The sequence below is a fragment of the Macadamia integrifolia genome, chromosome 7 (genome assembly GCF_013358625.1).
Source record: "Macadamia integrifolia cultivar HAES 741 chromosome 7, SCU_Mint_v3, whole genome shotgun sequence".
Classification (NCBI taxonomy): domain Eukaryota; kingdom Viridiplantae; phylum Streptophyta; class Magnoliopsida; order Proteales; family Proteaceae; genus Macadamia; species Macadamia integrifolia.
Genome location: NC_056563.1, coordinates 31,570,919 through 31,590,660, shown reverse-complemented (window position 1 = coordinate 31,590,660; position 19,742 = coordinate 31,570,919). Strand labels below are relative to the sequence as shown.

Genomic DNA, 19,742 nt, shown 5'->3' with positions numbered 1-19,742 from the left:
TGATACGTACGTTTCAGTCTGTATCAATACGTATCGGTCGATGCATTACCTATGCGTATCGATATATATCGGTCGATACATACCTATATGGTATAATACATACCGATATGTACCGATACAGTGCACTATGGTCATATAATGGCCAAGTTAGGTCATTTTTCAGAAAACAAGAATTTTTTAGGGGTTTTTGTTCCAAAGCTGCTGTTAGCCATATTTCTCTCTAACTAAAGTAGAAATTAAGGTTGGGAATAAGGATTTATATTTATGGGACAACTATAAACCTTAAATTCTTAGTGCGATACCCTCAATTTAGTGTTTATGCATAATATATGTTATCAATAGCTTTTTTTAACAATTTTTTTTGTAAAAGTGTATAAAAAAGTGTTTCCTATCCATTTATGTGGCTATCTTTAGCGTATCTCCGATACGATACGATACCCTCCGATACGTATTTTAATTTTGGCCAACTGATATGGCGACCGATACCGATACTTTAATCCTTGAGGGCAGCGAGGGGAGTAACAACAGGTAATACCATGGGGGCAATAACAGTATGGGAATCTTTAGCAGGGGGTGCAGGAGCATCCAAAGGGCCTGTAACTGGGTAGGAAGAAGCGACGATTAGAGGAGGGGGTGGTGGAGGTAGTGTGAACCAGGGAAGGCCTAAGAGTGACGTCGGGCGAGGAAGGAGGAGAAAATGGGTTAAGGTTGTTAGGTGTGGTGGCCAGGTAAGGGGTGATGGATGGGTCGAGCATGGTGGGGTGCCTAAGGGAGGGTTTGGATATAGGGATGGGTTGTAAAGGTTATTCGGGTGGAGAGGGTGGTTCGAAGGGAACTTAGAGAAGGTTGAGAGGAGTTGGACCAGAATGAATTGATTGCGGGGGGGGGGGGGGGAGAGGGTCGGACTGAATCGGGTGGGAGGGATAGGAGGTTTGCTGGTTTAGGTGGGTCTGATTTTCGTTGGAGGAGGATAAGGAGGGAGTAGAGGATAAAAAGGTCGTAGCAAGGAGAGGGAGCAGGGGAGGGAGCAAGGTGCCAGAGGAAATGGTAGGGGGGATCGAATCAAGAGGGTTGTAGCTTCCAGCCTGGACAACAACAATAGGCATGCAGCCGTCGACCAAAGAAGGAAGGTACAGAGTTTTAAAGGGAGCCGAGACAGGAGCAGTGCATAAGGAAACAGGAGCCAAGGTTTGAGGTGACAGGGTCTTGTCGCCATCATCAGAGACAGAGCAGGCAAGAAGCAAGAATTTGTTTTGACCGTCGGGTAATGGATCTTAAAATCAAACCGATGGTCACAGGACTAGAATCTTCAACGGAGTGGTTCTCAGCGAGGGACACCGCCTCTAGTTTGTGATTTCGGGCACACCTTCAAGGATGTTGGTCCTGACTAGGGGCCATATTATTTCGGTCAGTAACAGGAGACTTCGTACGAGATTTCCTAGTATGGTCTTCAGAAGGAGCAACCATATTTTTACATAGAGGGCAGTGGAGTGATTGAAGCTTTTGTAACAAGTATAGAGAGGCGGTATCCGGTCGAACTTGACCTCTTGATCGAAGAAGTGTCCCTCACCATCCAGAATAGTGACTGTGGATTGGAGGACCTGATTGGCCTTGACTTCAATGCAAATTCTAGCTAAGGAGAGTTTATCCATGGTCTTCATTCTCTTATCGGAGTAAAGAAGGTTTCCGATGATGGAGCCGATGAGGCTGAAACCCTTAGCACATTAGAAATGCAATGGCAGATTGGGAAAGATAACCCAGAGAGGGATGGAGGTGAGTTCAGAACGGTTGGAGGTAAACTCATATGTGTTTTTTACCCACATACCAGGGGCCACCGTTGAGGGCAGCAGATTTGTCCACAATAGTAGAGAAATATAAAATGAATGTTCCGTTATCAAGCATGAAGGTGGAGTGGGATCCCGAAGGCCTCCATTGATCAAGGATGAGGTCTTGACAACGGAGAAGGGGGGTGACTGCCCAGAAAGGAGCCAATAATGCAGTTCTTCCATTTGAGGATCTCGGGTTCAAGAAGGCTAGGCGTGCAGAGCCCAACAGGGATGGAGTTGCTGGAGAAAGGAGGGAGAAAGAAAAGGGTATGGCCGGTTGTGGGAGGATGGGAAGAGTGATGCAAATAAGTCATTTAATGGGTTTATTTTATTGGAAACAAGCCTTGGGTTGGGTTATGTATGTGTTGGGCCTTTGATCTCATGGGTTTTATTTGTAGTTGGCCACTTTAATGGGCCTAAAATATGAGCAAAAAGTAGGAAAACGAGATTTAATTCATTAGTTTAGTTAGAGTCCTATTTTGAGTCTTTTTCCTTTATTATTTCAGTTTTCTAGTCAGTTTAGGTTTCCCAATTAGTTAAGGATTGGGTTAGGCCTTTCCTTTTTAGTGTTTGAGTCAGTTTTGAGTTTCTATATAAGTTTGTAAGGGTGCTATAACATTGAACACGAATTTGATTGAATGAAAAAAAGAAAGCTTTGTACTGAAAAATTGTGAGATGCAGTGTTGTGAGAGAAAGCTTGGGTGAGATGCTCGACCCAACCTATTCCCCTACTCCCATTCTTCCCTTCATTCTCTTATTTCTGTTATGTTCATACTATCTGTCATACTATATGATTTTTATTGAATTTACTAAGATCTTACTTGGGATTGGATCACTTGTGACCCAATCTTACATTAAGGAGGTAACAACAGAATTCCATGGGTGGAGGTTAGGGGGAGAAGGGGCTAAAGGGGAAGAAGCATGGGTCAAGTTATAGGGTCAGAGCAGGAGGTGCATGTGTTACCTATAAAGCTCGTCTGCTTGTGAAGATTATTACTTGCCTTCCTTGAGAAGGTCTTATGGCGTTGTTGTTGATGTTGCTACTATGATATTTTGGATTATGGTTGGTATTCTTTGTCGCTTATTTATATTCACGTATATATTTCCTTTGTCCTTCCCTAAAAGTCCAAGCTTTTAATTAAAATGGTAGTGTGCATGATATCAAAGCAGGGAGGTCAAGTGTTTGACTCCTAGGAAGTGAATCGGAAGAGTTTTCGCAGCATTTTTTCTGTGCCGCGCGAGGGAAATGACACATGAGCTCCACGTGCAAGGACTATGGGATCTTAGCCCGCACGTGTGGGGGGTTGTTGATGCTACCCTTCCCTAACAGCTTGAGATTTTAGGTGAATGGTAGCGAACAATTTGTTCATTACTGTCTGGATTTATTCAACATTAATATTTTTCTTTACAATTGTTATTGATGATTGGTGTGCTTAAGTTTGTATTGCTATCCGAATAAAGTTTTCTCTGTGCTCACTGACATTTATGACTGCTATATATGTTTAAGATTGGTTCTACTGTTAATATCTATTTCTGCTACAGGCCTACAGCCTTTTGATATATACATACATATATATATATATATATATATGCTCCAACTTGAGGGGAATTGTTAAAGTGTGTATTGTGGGATAGGTTCCATGGGTGCTCCATGGAGTCGTGCACTGTGGGATGATGCTTAGTTGTTGAGTTGTTATATTAGCTTGTTATTTTTCTTTTGTTATTTCCTATTATAATTAGACTAAGGTAGTTGTTGCACTTTTATTATGTTTCCTAAATTGAGTTGGCTATTGGTTAATATAAAGGAAATGCTTTTTGTTGATGATAGTGTTCTAGTGGATGAGAGATATGGAGGATTCACGTTAAGCTGGAGCTATGGAGATCTACTTAGAATTTAGAGGTTTTAAGATAAGTAAAACAAAGACGGAGTATATGATGTGTAACTTTAGTCACACTACAATGGATAATGATAAATGGTGAAGATTAAAGAGACAAAGGTACCGCAAAGTGATCATTTTAGGTATATGAGGTTAATCATAAGTGAAAAAGGTGACAGGGGATGATGTTTCTCAAAGGATTAAAGCGGGATGGATGGAGTGGAGAGTTGTGTCTAGGGTGTTGTGTGACTGAGGTATTACTTTAAAGCATAAAGGAAGTCTTATACGATTGTTAAACCGGCTATGATGTATGGGCCATACTAATTGATTGACCCTTGCTACCTGATGTAGATAAGTCACTTAATGGGCTTATTTTATTACAAATAAGCCTTGGGTTGGGTTATGTATGTGTTGGGCCTTTGATCACATGGGTTTTCTTTGTAATGGGCCACTTTAATGGACCTAAAATATGGGTAGCAAGTAGGAAAATGGGATTTACTTCATTAGTTTAGTTAGAGTCATGTTTTGAGTCTATTTCCTTTGTTATTGCAGTTATTAGTCAATTTAAGTTAGTTACCCACTCCATGTTGGAGTTATAGTCCTAGTTCTATTATGAGTCCAAGTCCTGCTAGGAGTGTCGAGTCCTATTTGGAAACTAGCTCCTGCCCTCTTTAAATAGAGGAGCCTATGTACTCATAAAGACAGATTTGAAAAAAGATGAATTGAGTTTGAATGTTTGAAAGCCTGAGGGCTGTGTGATTCTTCTTCCCCCCCCCCCTTCTTTATGCGATCTCTCTTCTTCTTCTTTATTATGAATCTGATCAAGGAGCTACTGTTGAGGGTTGTTAGAAGGCACAATAAGATTCCTCAATCCTCTTCTTGAAGCTGTTCAAATCACCCAGTTGCTGTTCTTGCAGAAATCTTCAAATTCTCTCTCCTAGGTCTGAAAATCAATAAGGTAAATGTCTCATCAACCGTCCGTCAAAGGTCTCTCAATTTTTTTAAGTTTTTGTACACTCCTAAGGGGCTACCTACGCCCAAGAGTGCAGCTCAATTGGAGTCCTACAGATCTGACCGCACCTCTCTCTGCTATCAGGTTAGGTTTTGGGCTGGTTTTTGCTCCTGCATTGCTATTGTATCCTTTGGGGCTTATTTGATGGTCTTATTCCCTTGTTTCCTGGCCCTATTTGTCTTGTTTGTGGTTCATAAATTATGGGGATTAGTTTCTTATAATCTACTCCTACATTACTACCTGCTGTTTTTTGTCCTAAAATTGCAAGCGTTGTAGGCAATAGGATCTATTGATCTTATGGATTTATGTTTAGCATGTCTCCTAGTACTTTATTGTTCTTTCTTCGTCCATGTGGAAGTCTACTTTTGGCAAATAACTCATCCTTGAATTGGTATGACTGAATATACAGGTATGATCTCTTTTTTCTCATTTTAGGTAAATAATATTGCTTGCAACTCGTAAGAATTTTATACATAATGGAAGAGATGTTTCCTTGGTTTCTGCCTTCATTCTTTGAGGTAATCTTAGTTAATGCTTTTTTTGTTTTTGAATTTTCAGAGTGCTTCGGACATGGTGTTGGCTGATGACAACTTTGCATCAATTGTTGCGGTATGAACTTTTGCAGTCTTTCTTAGTTTTTTTTGGGGAGGGGGGGGGGAATTAGAGGCATCTTTTACTAATCAGTTGTGGCTCATAACAGGCCGTTGCAGAGGGAAGGGCGATATACAATAACACAAGACAGTTCATCAGATACATGATCTCTTCAAACATTGGTGAAGTAGTTTGTATTTTTGTGGCAGCTGTGCTTGGAATACCTGATACTCTTGTTCCTGTAAGTTCGTTTGATTCAAGTATCATATTCTGCGTAAGCAACTGGTTATGGCAGGTCCTTATTAGATAACTCGATGGGACGTTTCTTAAACCTTCAACATCTTATAGGTTTCCCATATTTCTAGCCTTTTCTATATTCATTACCATTTTTATTGCACCCAAAATGATTTTAGAGCCTTGAGCATTCCCTGTGAATAGATATTCATGAATTACATACATCATTAACTAGTAGTTTTTACTTTTAAAATTATATGAAACACCGTGGCACATCCACGTAGTATGAAAAAAAAAAAAAAGATTCAAAGGGTGCACCTAGTGCACGAGGCCCCCGCCATTACGGGGTCTAGGAAGTCATAATGTATGCAGCTTTACCCCTGCTTCACGGAGAGTTTGTCCCCCCTCCCCTGCCACCACACACACATTAAGAGAGAGAAAAACACCTGTGGTACACAATAGCAGTAGTGAGCAACCTCTCGACCTGATTCAACGAGCAATAGCTGGTGTCTTCTATCATTTCAAATGTTTTATCAGGAAAATAGTTGTGCTCATCAATCACTTTATTTTTTGTAATACTTTCCCTATTCCTGGATATACTTGTGCTATTGTATCGTTTCCCCCTTTTTGTTGAATTTTTTTAGGGCCAGGCCTGGGTTGGATGTCGATGAGGATAAATGACTTTGTGCTGGACCTTAATTTTCAAGAACCAAACCAGCCTGTTGGATAACCTAGAGGGGGGGAGTGGGTGGATAGGTTATCTCTAGTGGTATTGCATCTTTTTAAAATTCATTATCCGATTGTATGAAATGATGTGGAATAATTGAATAGCATTACAAATTAAATAATATTCACACAATGAGACGCATTTCGATTTGATAGAGTCTACGTCTACTCCCCTCAAGACCTCCTTACGAGATTTCCACTGGTTTTTCCCTTTCTGTACAGTACGTGGGGAAAATCAACCATTGCAAATCTTTAAAGGATAAGAGGATCCATACAAACGGGTAGAGGATAAGAGAGTCTTGCACACTTGTTTAAGTACAATCTAAACCAATGTGTACAAAGCCCAACACTAGAGTTCCAATAAATCCTGTGCAAATAAAAAAGTATAATTGAAAGATTAAAGGTAAGATGTTACCTATGTGATGAGTGCAAATATGATATGATAATGAAAACATTGCATCTTTAATCTCCTTGAAGCTTTACTTGAAAAATAGAATAGTGGAGAAGCCTTGTAGAAAGACTGCTCGAGTTCTTAATATGCGTAAAAGAAAGTAGTTGTGTGTAATCAATGAAGCATGGTAATGGTATTTATTGGCAAGATTAGGGTGCTAATTAAGGTGTCTGATTTAAGCTCTAACGGACAAATTTTAGTTGTACCAGTCCACCTGTAATTTATTGCCATTGGAGAATAGTCATTGAACTAGCTGTTATAGGGCTTTCTTGGCCAACCGGACGCAGCATCTGGGCATCAGTCAACCAGATGCTGCGTCCAGTGGACTTCTGGTCGGCCAGTAGACTACTGGTTGGATCCGGTTGGGCTCTGTTTACAGACCTGCTGTAGGTGATGTGAACCGGTCGACCGGTTCGCCCTCTCATGGTTCTCACACTAGTCACCATGTCATCATACATATCTTTAATTATATCTACATATTTACTAAGTCTACTTTTACATTTTACCTTATTAATTTCCAATGTTCACGGGCCATTATGATGAGTATTGGGGTGCCTCCTACGGTCCTTTAAATCATAGGACACGTATGACCGTTATGCAATGAATTTTATAAATATCAAGTACAGTGCAAGTGTAAGTAACAACAGTGCGATCTCCTTAGCAACTTCATTCTATCTTTGCTCTCCGGTTATCACAACTAAATCACACACTGCTAGACAAACACACTGTCAACTTCCGTCATTTGTTTGTTACCATCAAAACCAATTTAGGAGTGTGGGTGTATCCCCAACGCAGCCCACCTAAGTTTCACCAATGGGCATATTCTGGCAACACAAAAATTCTTGGGACGTTTTTCTGGAGCATGAAAATTTGTGGGTGTTACAATCCTAGATACCTGTAAACAAACTAGAAAAAACAAAAAAGAAGAAAAGAAGAGAAAAGAGAAAGACAGAGAAAGGACCGAAAGACTCCCAAAAGGAGTAACCTGCGATCTGTCCAGAATGGTTTAATCGCAGGTTAGTCTCTATTTTATATATTAAAAAACCCAAATTAAAAGAAGTACATAAATACTGCCAAACCATATGGCAGAACCCTAACATAATATCCAGAATCGATAGGACAGAAATGCCCCTATCGGTTATGGTAATTAGCGCTAATCCTGATAGGTTTAGCGCTAAACTCAACACTCCCCCTCAAGCTGGAGCATACACATCACCCATGCTTAGCTTGGTACAACCATTACGAAAACTAGGAGCAAAAAGAGACTTGGTAAACATGTCAGCCAACTGATCAGATGAAGGAATAAAGGGGGTCTCGACCAACTTCTTCAGAACTGCATCACGAATGAAGTGACAATCCACCTCAATGTGCTTGGTCCTCTCGTGGAAGACCGGATTACTAGCAATGTACACCGCAACTTGGTTGTCACAATACATCTTCATAAGCTTGGTCAATGGTCACTGGAAATCCCAACTCCAAGAGTAAAGACCGGAAGCCACATCAACTCAACAATGGTATGAGCCATAGCTCTGTTTTCTGCTTCGGCGCTAGATCGGGCAATGGTAGTCTTCTTCTTGCTACACCATGTAACCAGATTACCTCCAACAAATGTATAATAACCCGTAGTAGATCTCCGATCACTAGCAGAGCTGGCCCAATCCGCATCAAAATAGCCAACTAGTTCCATATGCCGATTCGGAAGATAGATCAGCCCTTTTCCAGTAGCACCCTTTAGGTAGCGAAGATCACGGACAACAGCATCCCAGTGAGTTTTCTGAGAAGACTGCATGAACTGACTGAGGACTCCAACAGCATAGGAGATGTCAGGACGAGTCACAGTAAGATAAATTAATTTGCCAATTAAACTCCTGTACTGATGCACATCCTGGAGAGGTTCGCCATCATTAACACCAAACTTTTGGTGAGGATCCATAGGGATATCAACAGGTCTAGATGCAAGCATACCAATATCAAATAAAAGATCCAACACATATTTCCTTTGAGACAAACTGATCCCTTTCTTGCATCGAATCACCTCAATCCTAAGAAAATAGTGAAGTTGGCCCAAGTCCTTAGTCTGAAAGTGTTGCTATAGATAAGCTTTCACTTCAGAATTTCCTGCCTCATCATTACCAATAAGAATATCATCAACATAAACTCCCAAGACAACCAGTTTATCACCTCTGCGAGGAACAAAGATAGAATGATCAGAATAACATTGAGAAAATCCACAAGTAACTATGGTACCACTGAACTTGTCAAACCATGCCCGAGGGGCCTGTTTAAGTCCATAGATAGCCTTGTGTAAGTGACACACACGACCTTTATTCTTCCCCTGAGCAACATTACCAGGAGGTTGCTCCATATACACCTCTTCCTGTAGATCAACATACAAGAAGGCATTCTTGATGTCCAACTGAAGCAGGGGCCAATCAAAGTTGATAGCAAGAGAAATAAGTAGAACAGAGTTCAGTATAGCAACCTGGGAGGTCTCAAAATAATCAACTTCATATGTCTGAGTATACCTCTTGGCAACCAGACGGGCTTTCAACCGCTCAACAGAGCCATCAGAGAGGTACTTAACAGTGTACACACAGTGACACCTCACCAAATCCTTGCCAGGAGGTAAATCTACCAGACTCCAGGTACCACGACTTAACTGAGCATCCATTTCTACATCCATGGCAGCTTTCTATCTAGAAATACTTAGGGCATCAATATGGGTGCGGGGAATAGGATTAGTAGAAAGAGACATGGCAAGACCATGAATGGCAGAAGGAAGATGAGACAATGAAACAAAGTTATCAATAGGATACACAATCATAGATTTTTTAGTGCAAGAATGTGTACCTTTCCTTTGAGCAATTGGTAAGTCATCAAGCGGAGAAGGAAGAGGAGCTTCACCAGAGGAAGGCGGCAGAGGAGGATGTGAATCAGTTGAAGTATTGGTTTCTCCACTTAGTAGTCCAACCTTCTTCCTGCACTAATAAACCTGTAGGGGAGGTGAGTCACTGGTACTAGGAACATCAAGGAAGGGTATGAGAGAGGGAATAGGTGTGGGAGATGGAGAAGACCACTCCGTACCAGACTAGGACACCTGAGGAGAAAAAAATGATGTGCCCTCAAAGGTCATATCGGCACTAACAAAGTTCCTGTGAGTAATAAGGTCATAGCACTTGTACCCTTTTTGAGTACGTGAATAACCCAAAAAAATGCACTTAGTAGACCTAGGAGATAGTTTATCTAATTGCACATGCAAATTATGAACAAAGCACACACCCAAAGACTCGGGGAGGAACAGGAAAACTTGGCAAAGTAGGGAATATAATAGAAAAATGAGACCTTTCTTAGAGAACTGAAGATGTCATACGATTAATCAAGTGACATGCAGTCAAAACCCCATCACACCAAAAATGCTTGGGGACATGCATATGAATCATAATAGCTCGAGCGACCTCGAGAAAATGCCGGTTCTTGTGCTCTGCTACCCCATTTTGCTATGGGGGTATAGGCGCAACTAGTTTGGTGTATCATCCCACGGTTGGCACAAAAATCAGAAATACCACTTTGAGCATATTCTAGAGCATTATCAGAATGAAAAATCTTAATTAAAATACCAAACTGAGTTTTTATTTCATTATAGAATTTTTGAAATAGAGATAAAAATTCAAGTCTGTCATTTAACATGTAAAGCCATGTAAGGCGAGAATGATCATCCACAAAAGTCACAAAATAGAGAAACCAAATTTATTACTAATGCTGCAAGGACCCCATACATCAGAATGGACTAAAGAAAATAAAGACAGACTACGAGACATAAAGCAAGATGGGAAGGACACACGATGATGTTTCCCCAACTCACATACCTCGCATTTTAACCTAAGAACAGACTTAAAATTAGGAAATAACAGTTTCAACCTAGACAAAGATAAATGTCCTAAACGACAGTGCCATTAGAAAGGGGTCACATCCCCAACAGCAGTAGCAGCAGCAGAAGGAGGAGAGCCACAGTTAAGATAATATAAACCATCCTTTTTACACCCTCCACCAATCGTTTTCTTCGTGTGAAGATCCTAAAAAACACAGTAAGAGGGAAAAAATGTTACTGAGCAATTAAATGAACTAGTCAGTTGGCTCACAGAAAGAAGACTTAATGGAAATTATGGAACATGTAACACATAAGGTAAATTCAGAGAGGAGGTAGGAGAGATAGTACCATGGCCTAGAATCGATATGGAAGCACCGTTGGCTAGAATAACAGATGTAGAACTGGTACTAGAGGAAAAATTCTTAAAAAGTGATGACTTACCAGTCATATGAGCGGAGGCACATGAATCAATGATCTAAATGATAGAAGTGGTGGTAAGAAGGGCTGAGGTACCTACATGAGCTAAGGTGGCAGCGGATGTAGACCCACCATTGGATGTATTGGAGGATGCCTTGAGAGTGTGCAAGCGCCAGAACAACTGATTGATGTCATCGCGGAGACTAGTAGATGAATCGCCTGAAGGTCTTGGTTTAGCATCAATGGAAGACACTGTGTCAGTACCCTCATCTGACACTACATGATTGGCTAACTGGGTTGCCCACTCTATCTTGCCATGCTTTGCTCAACAAGTCTCTATAGTATGGTTGGGCTTCCCACAATAAGTGCACTGGCGGGCTGCACGATCAGAAGGCTATCCGCTAGAACCTCGACCAGTCGATCCACGACCCCCCCATGACCGCGACCACGTCCATGGTTGGCAAGGAAGGCAGAATTGTCTTTGGAAGACTGATCAGATTTAGTTGATGAAGTGATATGCTGCAGTCGCGAATAAGTGTCATTCAGAGTAGGGACAGTATCGCCTACAAGTAAATGGCCATTCATTGCCTTCAAATCATTATTCAAACCAACAAAAAATTTAGAAACAAAAAACTCATTCCGTTGAGCGTTCAATTTGTCAATGTCTGTGGTCAAGGGCTGGAAAACATTAAGTTCTTCAACCATTCCCTTGAAAGTACTATAATACTTTGAAAGAGATCTGTCAGACTGGCGAAACTAGAACATCTTCTCATAAATATTATAGATGCGGGTCATGTTCTTTTCTTGAGAGTAAGTTTCCTTCAAATCGTCTCATACTCCCTTTGCAGTAGAGTGAAACATGACATTGGCAGCGACATCTGGTTCCATACTATTCCACAACCAGATTAAAATCCAAGTATTTTCCTTCATCCATTCATCATAACCCTTATCAGATGGTGAAGGAGAATTAGAAGTAGTATAGTTAAGTTCATCCTTGGTCATAGGATAAACCTTCACAGATTGAGCCCAAAATAGAATTCAAGCTTCCCTTGAGCTTAATAGAAGTAATTTGGACATTGATATTGTCAGAGGCAGATGCAGTAGTCACAGAGGTAATAGACTTGCTCTCAGCCATGAGAACCAAAAATAAAGTAGACAAATAGTCGTAGAAATACCAAAAAAAAACAGCAAACCACACTTGAACCATGGCGAATGGCACTAGAGCCCTTGCAATAATTAATTAGGTCAAAGAAGGAGATATCTGACTTTCATCCAAGAGATCCTGATTCGATAAAAAAGGAGATGGCTGCGGTCCAAGGTCTTCAAATCTTCAGCATAGTACCAATAGAGCACGATCCATACACCAAATAAATCACTCCATGTGATTTAATACATAGTAGAAGCAGCAATGAGTGGCTGCACACCAGAAGATTTTAGCGCAAAAATGAGATCAGCAGGGAGTGTTTTGAAAAGCTTGATTTGATTACAGAGGCTCTGATATCATGTTACAATCCCAGATACCTGTAAACAAACCAGAGATAAGAGAAAAGAAGAGAAGAAGAAAAAGAGAGAGAGAGAGAGAGAGAGAGAGAGAGAGAGAGGACCGAAAGACTCCCAAAAGGAGTAACCTGCGATCTGTCCAGAATGGTTTGATTGCAGGTTAGTCTCTATTTTATATATTAAAAAACCCAAATTGAAAGAAGTGCAAAAATACCCCCAAACCATACGGAAGAACCCTAACATAATTACCAGAATTGAGAGGACAGAAATGCCCCTATCGGTTATGGTAATTAGCACTAATCCTGATAGGTTTAGCGCTAAACTCAACAATAGGTAACATAGTTGTCATGTTATCAAACAACGAGCATCAAGGCATTGACTAGGCGACTGAGGCACCCTTCCAACAAAGGATGCCTAGACGCTAAGGCGACACCTTGACAACTATGATGGGTAATGCTAGGAAGAATGGTACTTCCTCATCTCTCTGGTGAGATATAAGGGAGAGGATGAGTGATGCTAATTTTGAACACCGCTTTTGCTATTAATCTGGAATGAACTATATGCTCTGTACTAGTCGTTGAAGCCTTGGAATCAGGAGTGCTATTATACTTTAGTGTCTGACCTACTTACTTTTCAGGTGCAACTACTTTGGGTCAATCTGGTTACTGATGGATTGCCTGCCACTGCCATTGGTTTCAATAAGCAAGATTCAGATGTGATGAAGGCCAAACCTCGTAAGGTATGTACTCATGATATCTTGTATTTTTCTTTCTATCTTCCCCTTTTTCCATAAGTTGATATGATTTGTGCCTACTAATAGTGCATTTTGGTAAAATATTAAATTTCTCATGTTTGGTATCAGGAAATAGCTGAATCTAAATGAAGATTATAGTGATGGTTAGGTTCCTCCAATGCATTGTGTACAGAAGGGTTCTTGGGTTTCTTGAATTGAGACTAAATGCGTCTCATGGGGTTGAATAACTTTTAAAGGATAATTTTCCTGTATTCCTTTCCTTTTTTTCTTCTTCTTCTTCTTCTTTTTTTTTTTTTTTTTCCTCATGGATGATCAACTGCCATAGTCCCCACCCCCACCTTCCTATTTCCCTTCTCTGCATTTGCTGAGGAAAGTGGCAGACTACCAGTTAGCTAAGCCATAATGAAAAAGGTCTTGCAGACAAGCATAGTAAAGAGCAGAGCTTGGTAATTCTCCAGAATTAAATGTTCTTTCTGTTGGCTATAACATTTTTCCTATACATTGCAACAAATGAAGTTTGGTGCATGATATCTTGCTTATCCAAATGGGTTGTAAGCTCACGGTAATTATACACCACTCCTAAAACTGATTACACACCATCTCGTGGAAAGTTGTAAAATTCAGTGTGTGTCAATGTTCAACTTAATAAGTTAAACTTAAGTAGCATTAGTGGCTTTCAATTTCAATAATTGATGATTTGTTTGAAGTGTTTCAATTCGTATTGGGACTGAACTCAAATGATTTATGTGTATCTGGATTCAACCAAAGCCATGTAGACATACACAATGGTTTCCGTTTATTTCACTCAAATTGAAATTGAAATCGTTGAAATATTCCTGTTTCGGCTATGGTTGAATTTAGAACTTAAATTCCAATCAAGTGGTAGGAATACCATGAGTGCAAAGGTCACGATCAGGATCCACAATTCTCAAAAAGTGCATTGCTTTTATTCCCTTGATATGAAAGATTATCAATATTGTTTTGCAAGTTAGATAGTGATCTAGAGATAGATGCAGACAAACAAGATATTATCTTCGAGTATAGAAAAAAGTGTCCAAATCTTTGATACCATCACATTGCGTTATCCACGTTACTGCTTTAGTGGCTACAGTTGCAAATGGATAAGCTTATTGTGATGCTAATGGCAACCTATAGTTCTTTTGCTTCATTTCCACTGCCAACGTTCTGCTTTATCACAAAGCCCTGAAATATTTAAGTGCTCAGTAATGAATCATTATAGACTTCGTCATAGATTAGTGCAAATTTTTTCAAATTGAAGACATGCCATTGAAAAGGAGGAATGAACACAAAGTCTACCCCCTTCCAGGAATGGGAGACAAAGTTCCATCAGCAGGTTTTTTTTGGGTGAATAAAAAATTCATTGACCAAGAAGAAAGAAAAAAAGACATACAACACCAAAAGGGGGGGTGGGGAATCAGCAAAACCCACCCTCAAAGAGAAGTGGTCCTGATGACAGAGCTAGGGAAGCTCCCAGGAAGCTACAATGTGACAATTTCTAGGAGAGGGAATACATGTGGCGGAAACATTTGCAATCTTAAACTTCGCATCAAAGAAGATGGAGTTCCAAATCTTCCCAAGCGGCCTAGAGTTGGAGGTTCATTTCCTATGTCTTCTTTCCATCCAAATTTGGTTTAGAGTTGCACAGAAAGCAAGTTTGCCCACCAAATCACGTATGGTCTTCCCTTGGAACGTCATATCCACCCATATCCACTTCCTTTGAAAGGGGAGGATGCGCCTTTTAGAAGGCCAGCATTTGGACAACACCAAATTCCAAATGGAGACAGAGACAGAGACTGAGCAATCAAAAAAGAGATGGTCGATGTCTTCAAGAAGGGCACTGCAGAGATGGCACAAGGAGGGGGCAAGCAATTTGTTAAGATCCTCTAAGCCGTGAAACTTTGGCCAGGAATGTGATGCTTGAACCAAATGAGCTTATGCCATGGGGAGGAGTAACCTTGGGCTCAAATAAACATCCAAAGACTTGGTACTGAAAATACCCGAACTAGATGGATTCCAAACAGTGAAATCCTGATTCCTCCAAGAAGTCCTAGTGATGACGAGCAAGGAATTCCAGACCACAGCAAGCTGGGAATCATTAGGAACCGAAGGAGACCAAGAACCAAAGGATATAATATCTGCAACAAAAGCATGCTTTGGCAACCTGGAGTTGTATCTGGTTCTGGCACTAAGAATATGGGAAAGAGCTCCCATAGGATGCCAATAGTCAAGCCACAAAAGAGTAGAGGAACCATCCACGATTTGAGAGGAGAGCTTCAGAGGCAAGGGACCTAAGCGATAACATTTTGCGCCAAACCCAAGAAGCATCCGAGGGAATCCGCATCGACCAGAAAGTGTTAGATTTGAGAGTATTAGAGTATGCCCAATGAACCTAGATACTCTTCTTTTTTGAAACCGGATTCCATATAAGCTTAAGAATCCCTGCAGAGTTAACATCCTTTATACGTCTTAAACCTAATACTCCTTCAGATTTTGGGCGGCATACAGAAGCCCAACTGATCGGTTTAAGGAATTTAGAGCACTCAGTTCCTTTCCAGAGGAAAGAAGCAAAAAATGGATTCTAGCTTTGAGGAGATGGATTTAGGCAGGCCATATATACCAGACCAGTAAGAGGCTTGCAGAACAGACCTGATAAGCTCCAAACGACTTGCATAGGAAAACAATTTTCCTTTCTAGAGTTGGAGGCGCTTTCTAATGAGATCAAGCATTGGGGTGCAGTGATGGGCAGTGAGCCTTGCAGGGATCAAGGGCAAACCCAAGTACTTGACAAGGAGCCAGCCTAGGGCAAAACCAGTAGACTCCAGGAAAAAGCCTTATCATTGTCAAAGACTCTAGCCAAGAAGATAAGGGATTTTCTAGGGTTGATGTGAAGACCCAACATGGAGGCAAATTGATTCAGACAATGCATAATAGACTCTAAGGAAGATGCATCAGCCCTGGAGAAAATTATCAAATCGTCAACAAAAGCCAGGTGGGTGATCTTGGTTGCTTTGCACTTAGGGATAGCAGAGATGAGATGTTGATCAGTAGCAATTTGCAGAGATCTGGGAAGGACATCCATAGCAAGGCAAAAAATATAAGGAGACAAGGGGCATCACTGGCAAATTCTCACAGGGGAGGGGAAGTACCCGGCCGGGCTACCATTCACTAAGGCCGAGAAGCGAGGAGAGGCAATACATTGGTGAATCCAATTGGTGAATACAGGAGGGAACCCCATCTTGCTCAGATTTGAAAGAATGGAATCCCATCCCAGGGAGTCAAAACCCTTGTGGATGTCAATCTTCAAGAGAACTGCTGGAGAGTGGGATTTCCTGTCAAATCCTCTAACAATCTCATGACAAAGAAGGATGTTGTCCCCAATACTCCTACCCAGTATAAAAGTCGATTGGTTGTCACTGACGAGGGATTCAACCGCAAATTTGAGCCTGTTGGCAAGGATCTTGGCAATAAACTTAAAGATGAGGTTGCACAGAGATTGGTCTGAAATCATTCATAGTGTCAACTCCCTCTTTCTTGGGAATGAGGCAGAGGAATGTGTGATTGATCCTTTTGATTTGGCCAGGGTTGAAGAAGAAACTTTTGATAGCCTTGATCAAATCCTCTTTGACAAGATCCCAATAGGAAGTAAAGAATCGTTTTGATTTCTTCTGTATTCGGAGAAACATTTTATAGAGAGAAGGGAGGGCACTGTTCTGATTCTCTGCCCAATTGAGCTGGGGCAACTTTGGACCTCATGACCTGGTCCCTGAAATTGATGGATCAGCTCCCCCACTTAGCAGGATTCCACAGGTCTTAACTCAGTGGGTTTTTAATAACCAGGGCAAATTTATTGACTGGTCAAGCTGGATCAGTCCCCAAAATAGCTGGGCTTGGTTTCAGAACATTGTTTAATATCTTAAATTTTCAATATTGTAATGTTGTTCTGGAAAAAAAATTGGGATTTGTGAGCTCATATGGGACTGGAATAGCAGATCTGCCGGTCATTGAGGTCACAAGCTCTTATCTTGGCTTCAGTTTTGTACTGCATTTGACCTGAAAGAACAGAGGGACTTCTGAGAACTCTTGCCAGCATAGAAATTGGCTAAAGGATAGGAGCTAGCTTTCTTTTGAGCTTTGGGTTGTATAGTTCTTGTACATTTGTCTATTATTGAGATACATCCCAACTGGTGTAGCTTCTCTGCATGCTTTTTATGCTGAGGCCTTGTATAAGGACTTAGGGAGGCCTTCTGTATCAACAGTTTTGGTGTTCTACATTCTATTCCAAATAATACATTACGACTTATCGAAAGAGAATTATTTAAGTAAGAATATATAAGCACTTCTGTATAGACATATGGTGAGGTTTTGATAATCATATTTTATTTCAGTTTCCTAGACACCTAGTTGACAACAGGTTAGAAAGCCCAAACCCCTAGACTTTTCTTGGCCTTTGACCATTTGGGCCTTAGGGTGGATGGTGGAACAGGACATGTCTGCAAAAGTTAGGCCGTGTTGAGGTTGATGGAATTGAGATTAGCATCAACAATAACATCAGCCTTATACCAACTAAACGGGGTCAACTACATGGATCCGTGCAAAGACGAAAAGAAAAGAAAAAGTAAAAGGAGAGGAACACAAGGAATTGAGATTAGCATATAGAATTTAATTCTACAAACTGAAATCACATTATAGTTTCATTTGATTGCAGATATTTTTTTGTATGCACCACTAAATTCAATGGAATGGAAAATATGGAAACCTATTAGCTTTCAAGTGATATTTGGTTTATCTTATCACTTAAATTTTGACTTTCTGTTCTCAAAAAAACCTTGCAGGTTAGTGAAGCTGTTGTCACTGGGTGGTTATTTTTCCGTTATTCGGTGATTGGAGGTAAGCTTCACATACCATTACACATTCTTTGCATCGGTATTTCTACAATCGGTCATTCTGTCTCTAAATGAGTTTCCCATGCTATTCTTTTTTGTCACTTGTGAGTTGTGAACATGCAGTGTTGTGAACCAATTGCTATCTTATGTTGCTTTGAGCAGGAAACTGGAATTCCAGTGGAAGTTTCATACTGAAGCTCTAATGAAAACGATATCATTATATTTTTTTTATATTGTGGTGGTATTAAATAATGGTCAAAGTGTATGATCAGGTTATTTGATTGTTGCAGCTTATGTTGGTCTTGCAACTATTGCTGGCTTCGTATGGTGGTTTATTTACTCTGAAAACGGGCCTAAACTGTCATATAGTGAACTGGTAAGATACCACATTTATGAGGAATTGTCTTTGCAATTAGAAAAGAAAAGGTCTGTGAAACTGATTGTTTGATTTTATCATGAGATATTAGTGCTGGAAAATCAGGTTTGTTGCATATACACAGCAGATGTTTATAATAAGTCTTTGTTGTTTAAATACTTAAGTCAGGCCTAACCTGACTATTTATGGGCAATATAAATCTTTATTCACAATTACACTTTCTTTAGGGCCATATCTGCTGTTAATTCACCACTACAGGTGACAAGCTCGGAGAAAGTTGTTTGAAATGGTTTGATTTATCCCTTCTCCTAAAAGGAACACCATATTTTATGCTATATCTTATTCCATATCTTGTGTTAACTTAGTTGAGAACAATCTTATCTTTCCTTGATGGCTACCTTGTATAACCTGTTTGGGTTAATCCTTCCGTCTTTGGGCAATTCCTAGATTTCTTTTTAATCATCCACGTAATCAAATTTTTGCAATTAGTGAACACATTTATAAATTCCATTTTCTTTCATGGTACTAGAGCAGATGATCTACCTGTGACTGATTGTCTTCTTTACTATACCTGTTTCACTAGCAGGCCGCCAGGTTGCCAAATCATATTTGAGATGTTGCTTCTCTCTCTGGCAGCTGACAAGTCAGGCATCAGACACCAAAATCGCCAACAATTGTTGCTTCCACCCTCTTTCGTCCCCATTATATGGTCCCCTCCCCCCCTTCTATTATCAATTTATGGTTTGGGGGTCATGGCTGAACTGTTCATAAGGCCTGACAAACCTTGGGCACAGAATTCTCTCTTCCATTTACAATGAAGCACTCATTTTCTCTCCGGTCTCTTATTTCTTTGTTTCTTCTACAACGATTATGTTTCTCATTTCCCTTTCTTATTCTACTTTCTTTCTCACCCATACATACACATCTTCTAAATAATACACTGGGGGGGGGGGGGGTGTTGTTATGCTGGTTACAATATGTAGCCCCTGTCACTGCCATGCAGGTGCTGGACAAGGCCACAGAACTCACTTATCAACCATGAGATCTTTCCTTTGCTGTCCCCCACAGATCCCCCATTCTCTCCTTGGCTGGGTATTATCTCGTTGAATCCCCATATCCTCGTTCCCTACTTGTACTCCTCCCTGTGTGAGCTTCTGCACAACTTGTAGTCTGTACTTCCTCTTCTGACCTGGATACCCCGTTTGC

At 40.6% G+C, this 19,742-nt stretch overlaps 1 protein-coding gene across 1 annotated transcript in view; it reads left to right on the top strand.

Annotated features, from left to right (window-relative positions):
- LOC122084014 (calcium-transporting ATPase 3, endoplasmic reticulum-type) overlaps nucleotides 1–19,742 on the top strand; it is a 109,765-nt gene that overhangs the window by 84,335 nt on the left and 5,688 nt on the right. Inside the window, exons 25-29 of the mRNA XM_042651992.1 lie at nucleotides 5,274–5,324; nucleotides 5,416–5,547; nucleotides 13,140–13,241; nucleotides 18,110–18,164; nucleotides 18,451–18,536. Coding sequence (XP_042507926.1) covers nucleotides 5,274–5,324; nucleotides 5,416–5,547; nucleotides 13,140–13,241; nucleotides 18,110–18,164; nucleotides 18,451–18,536 — 426 coding nt within the window. The remainder of the gene's footprint in view (nucleotides 1–5,273; nucleotides 5,325–5,415; nucleotides 5,548–13,139; nucleotides 13,242–18,109; nucleotides 18,165–18,450; nucleotides 18,537–19,742) is intronic.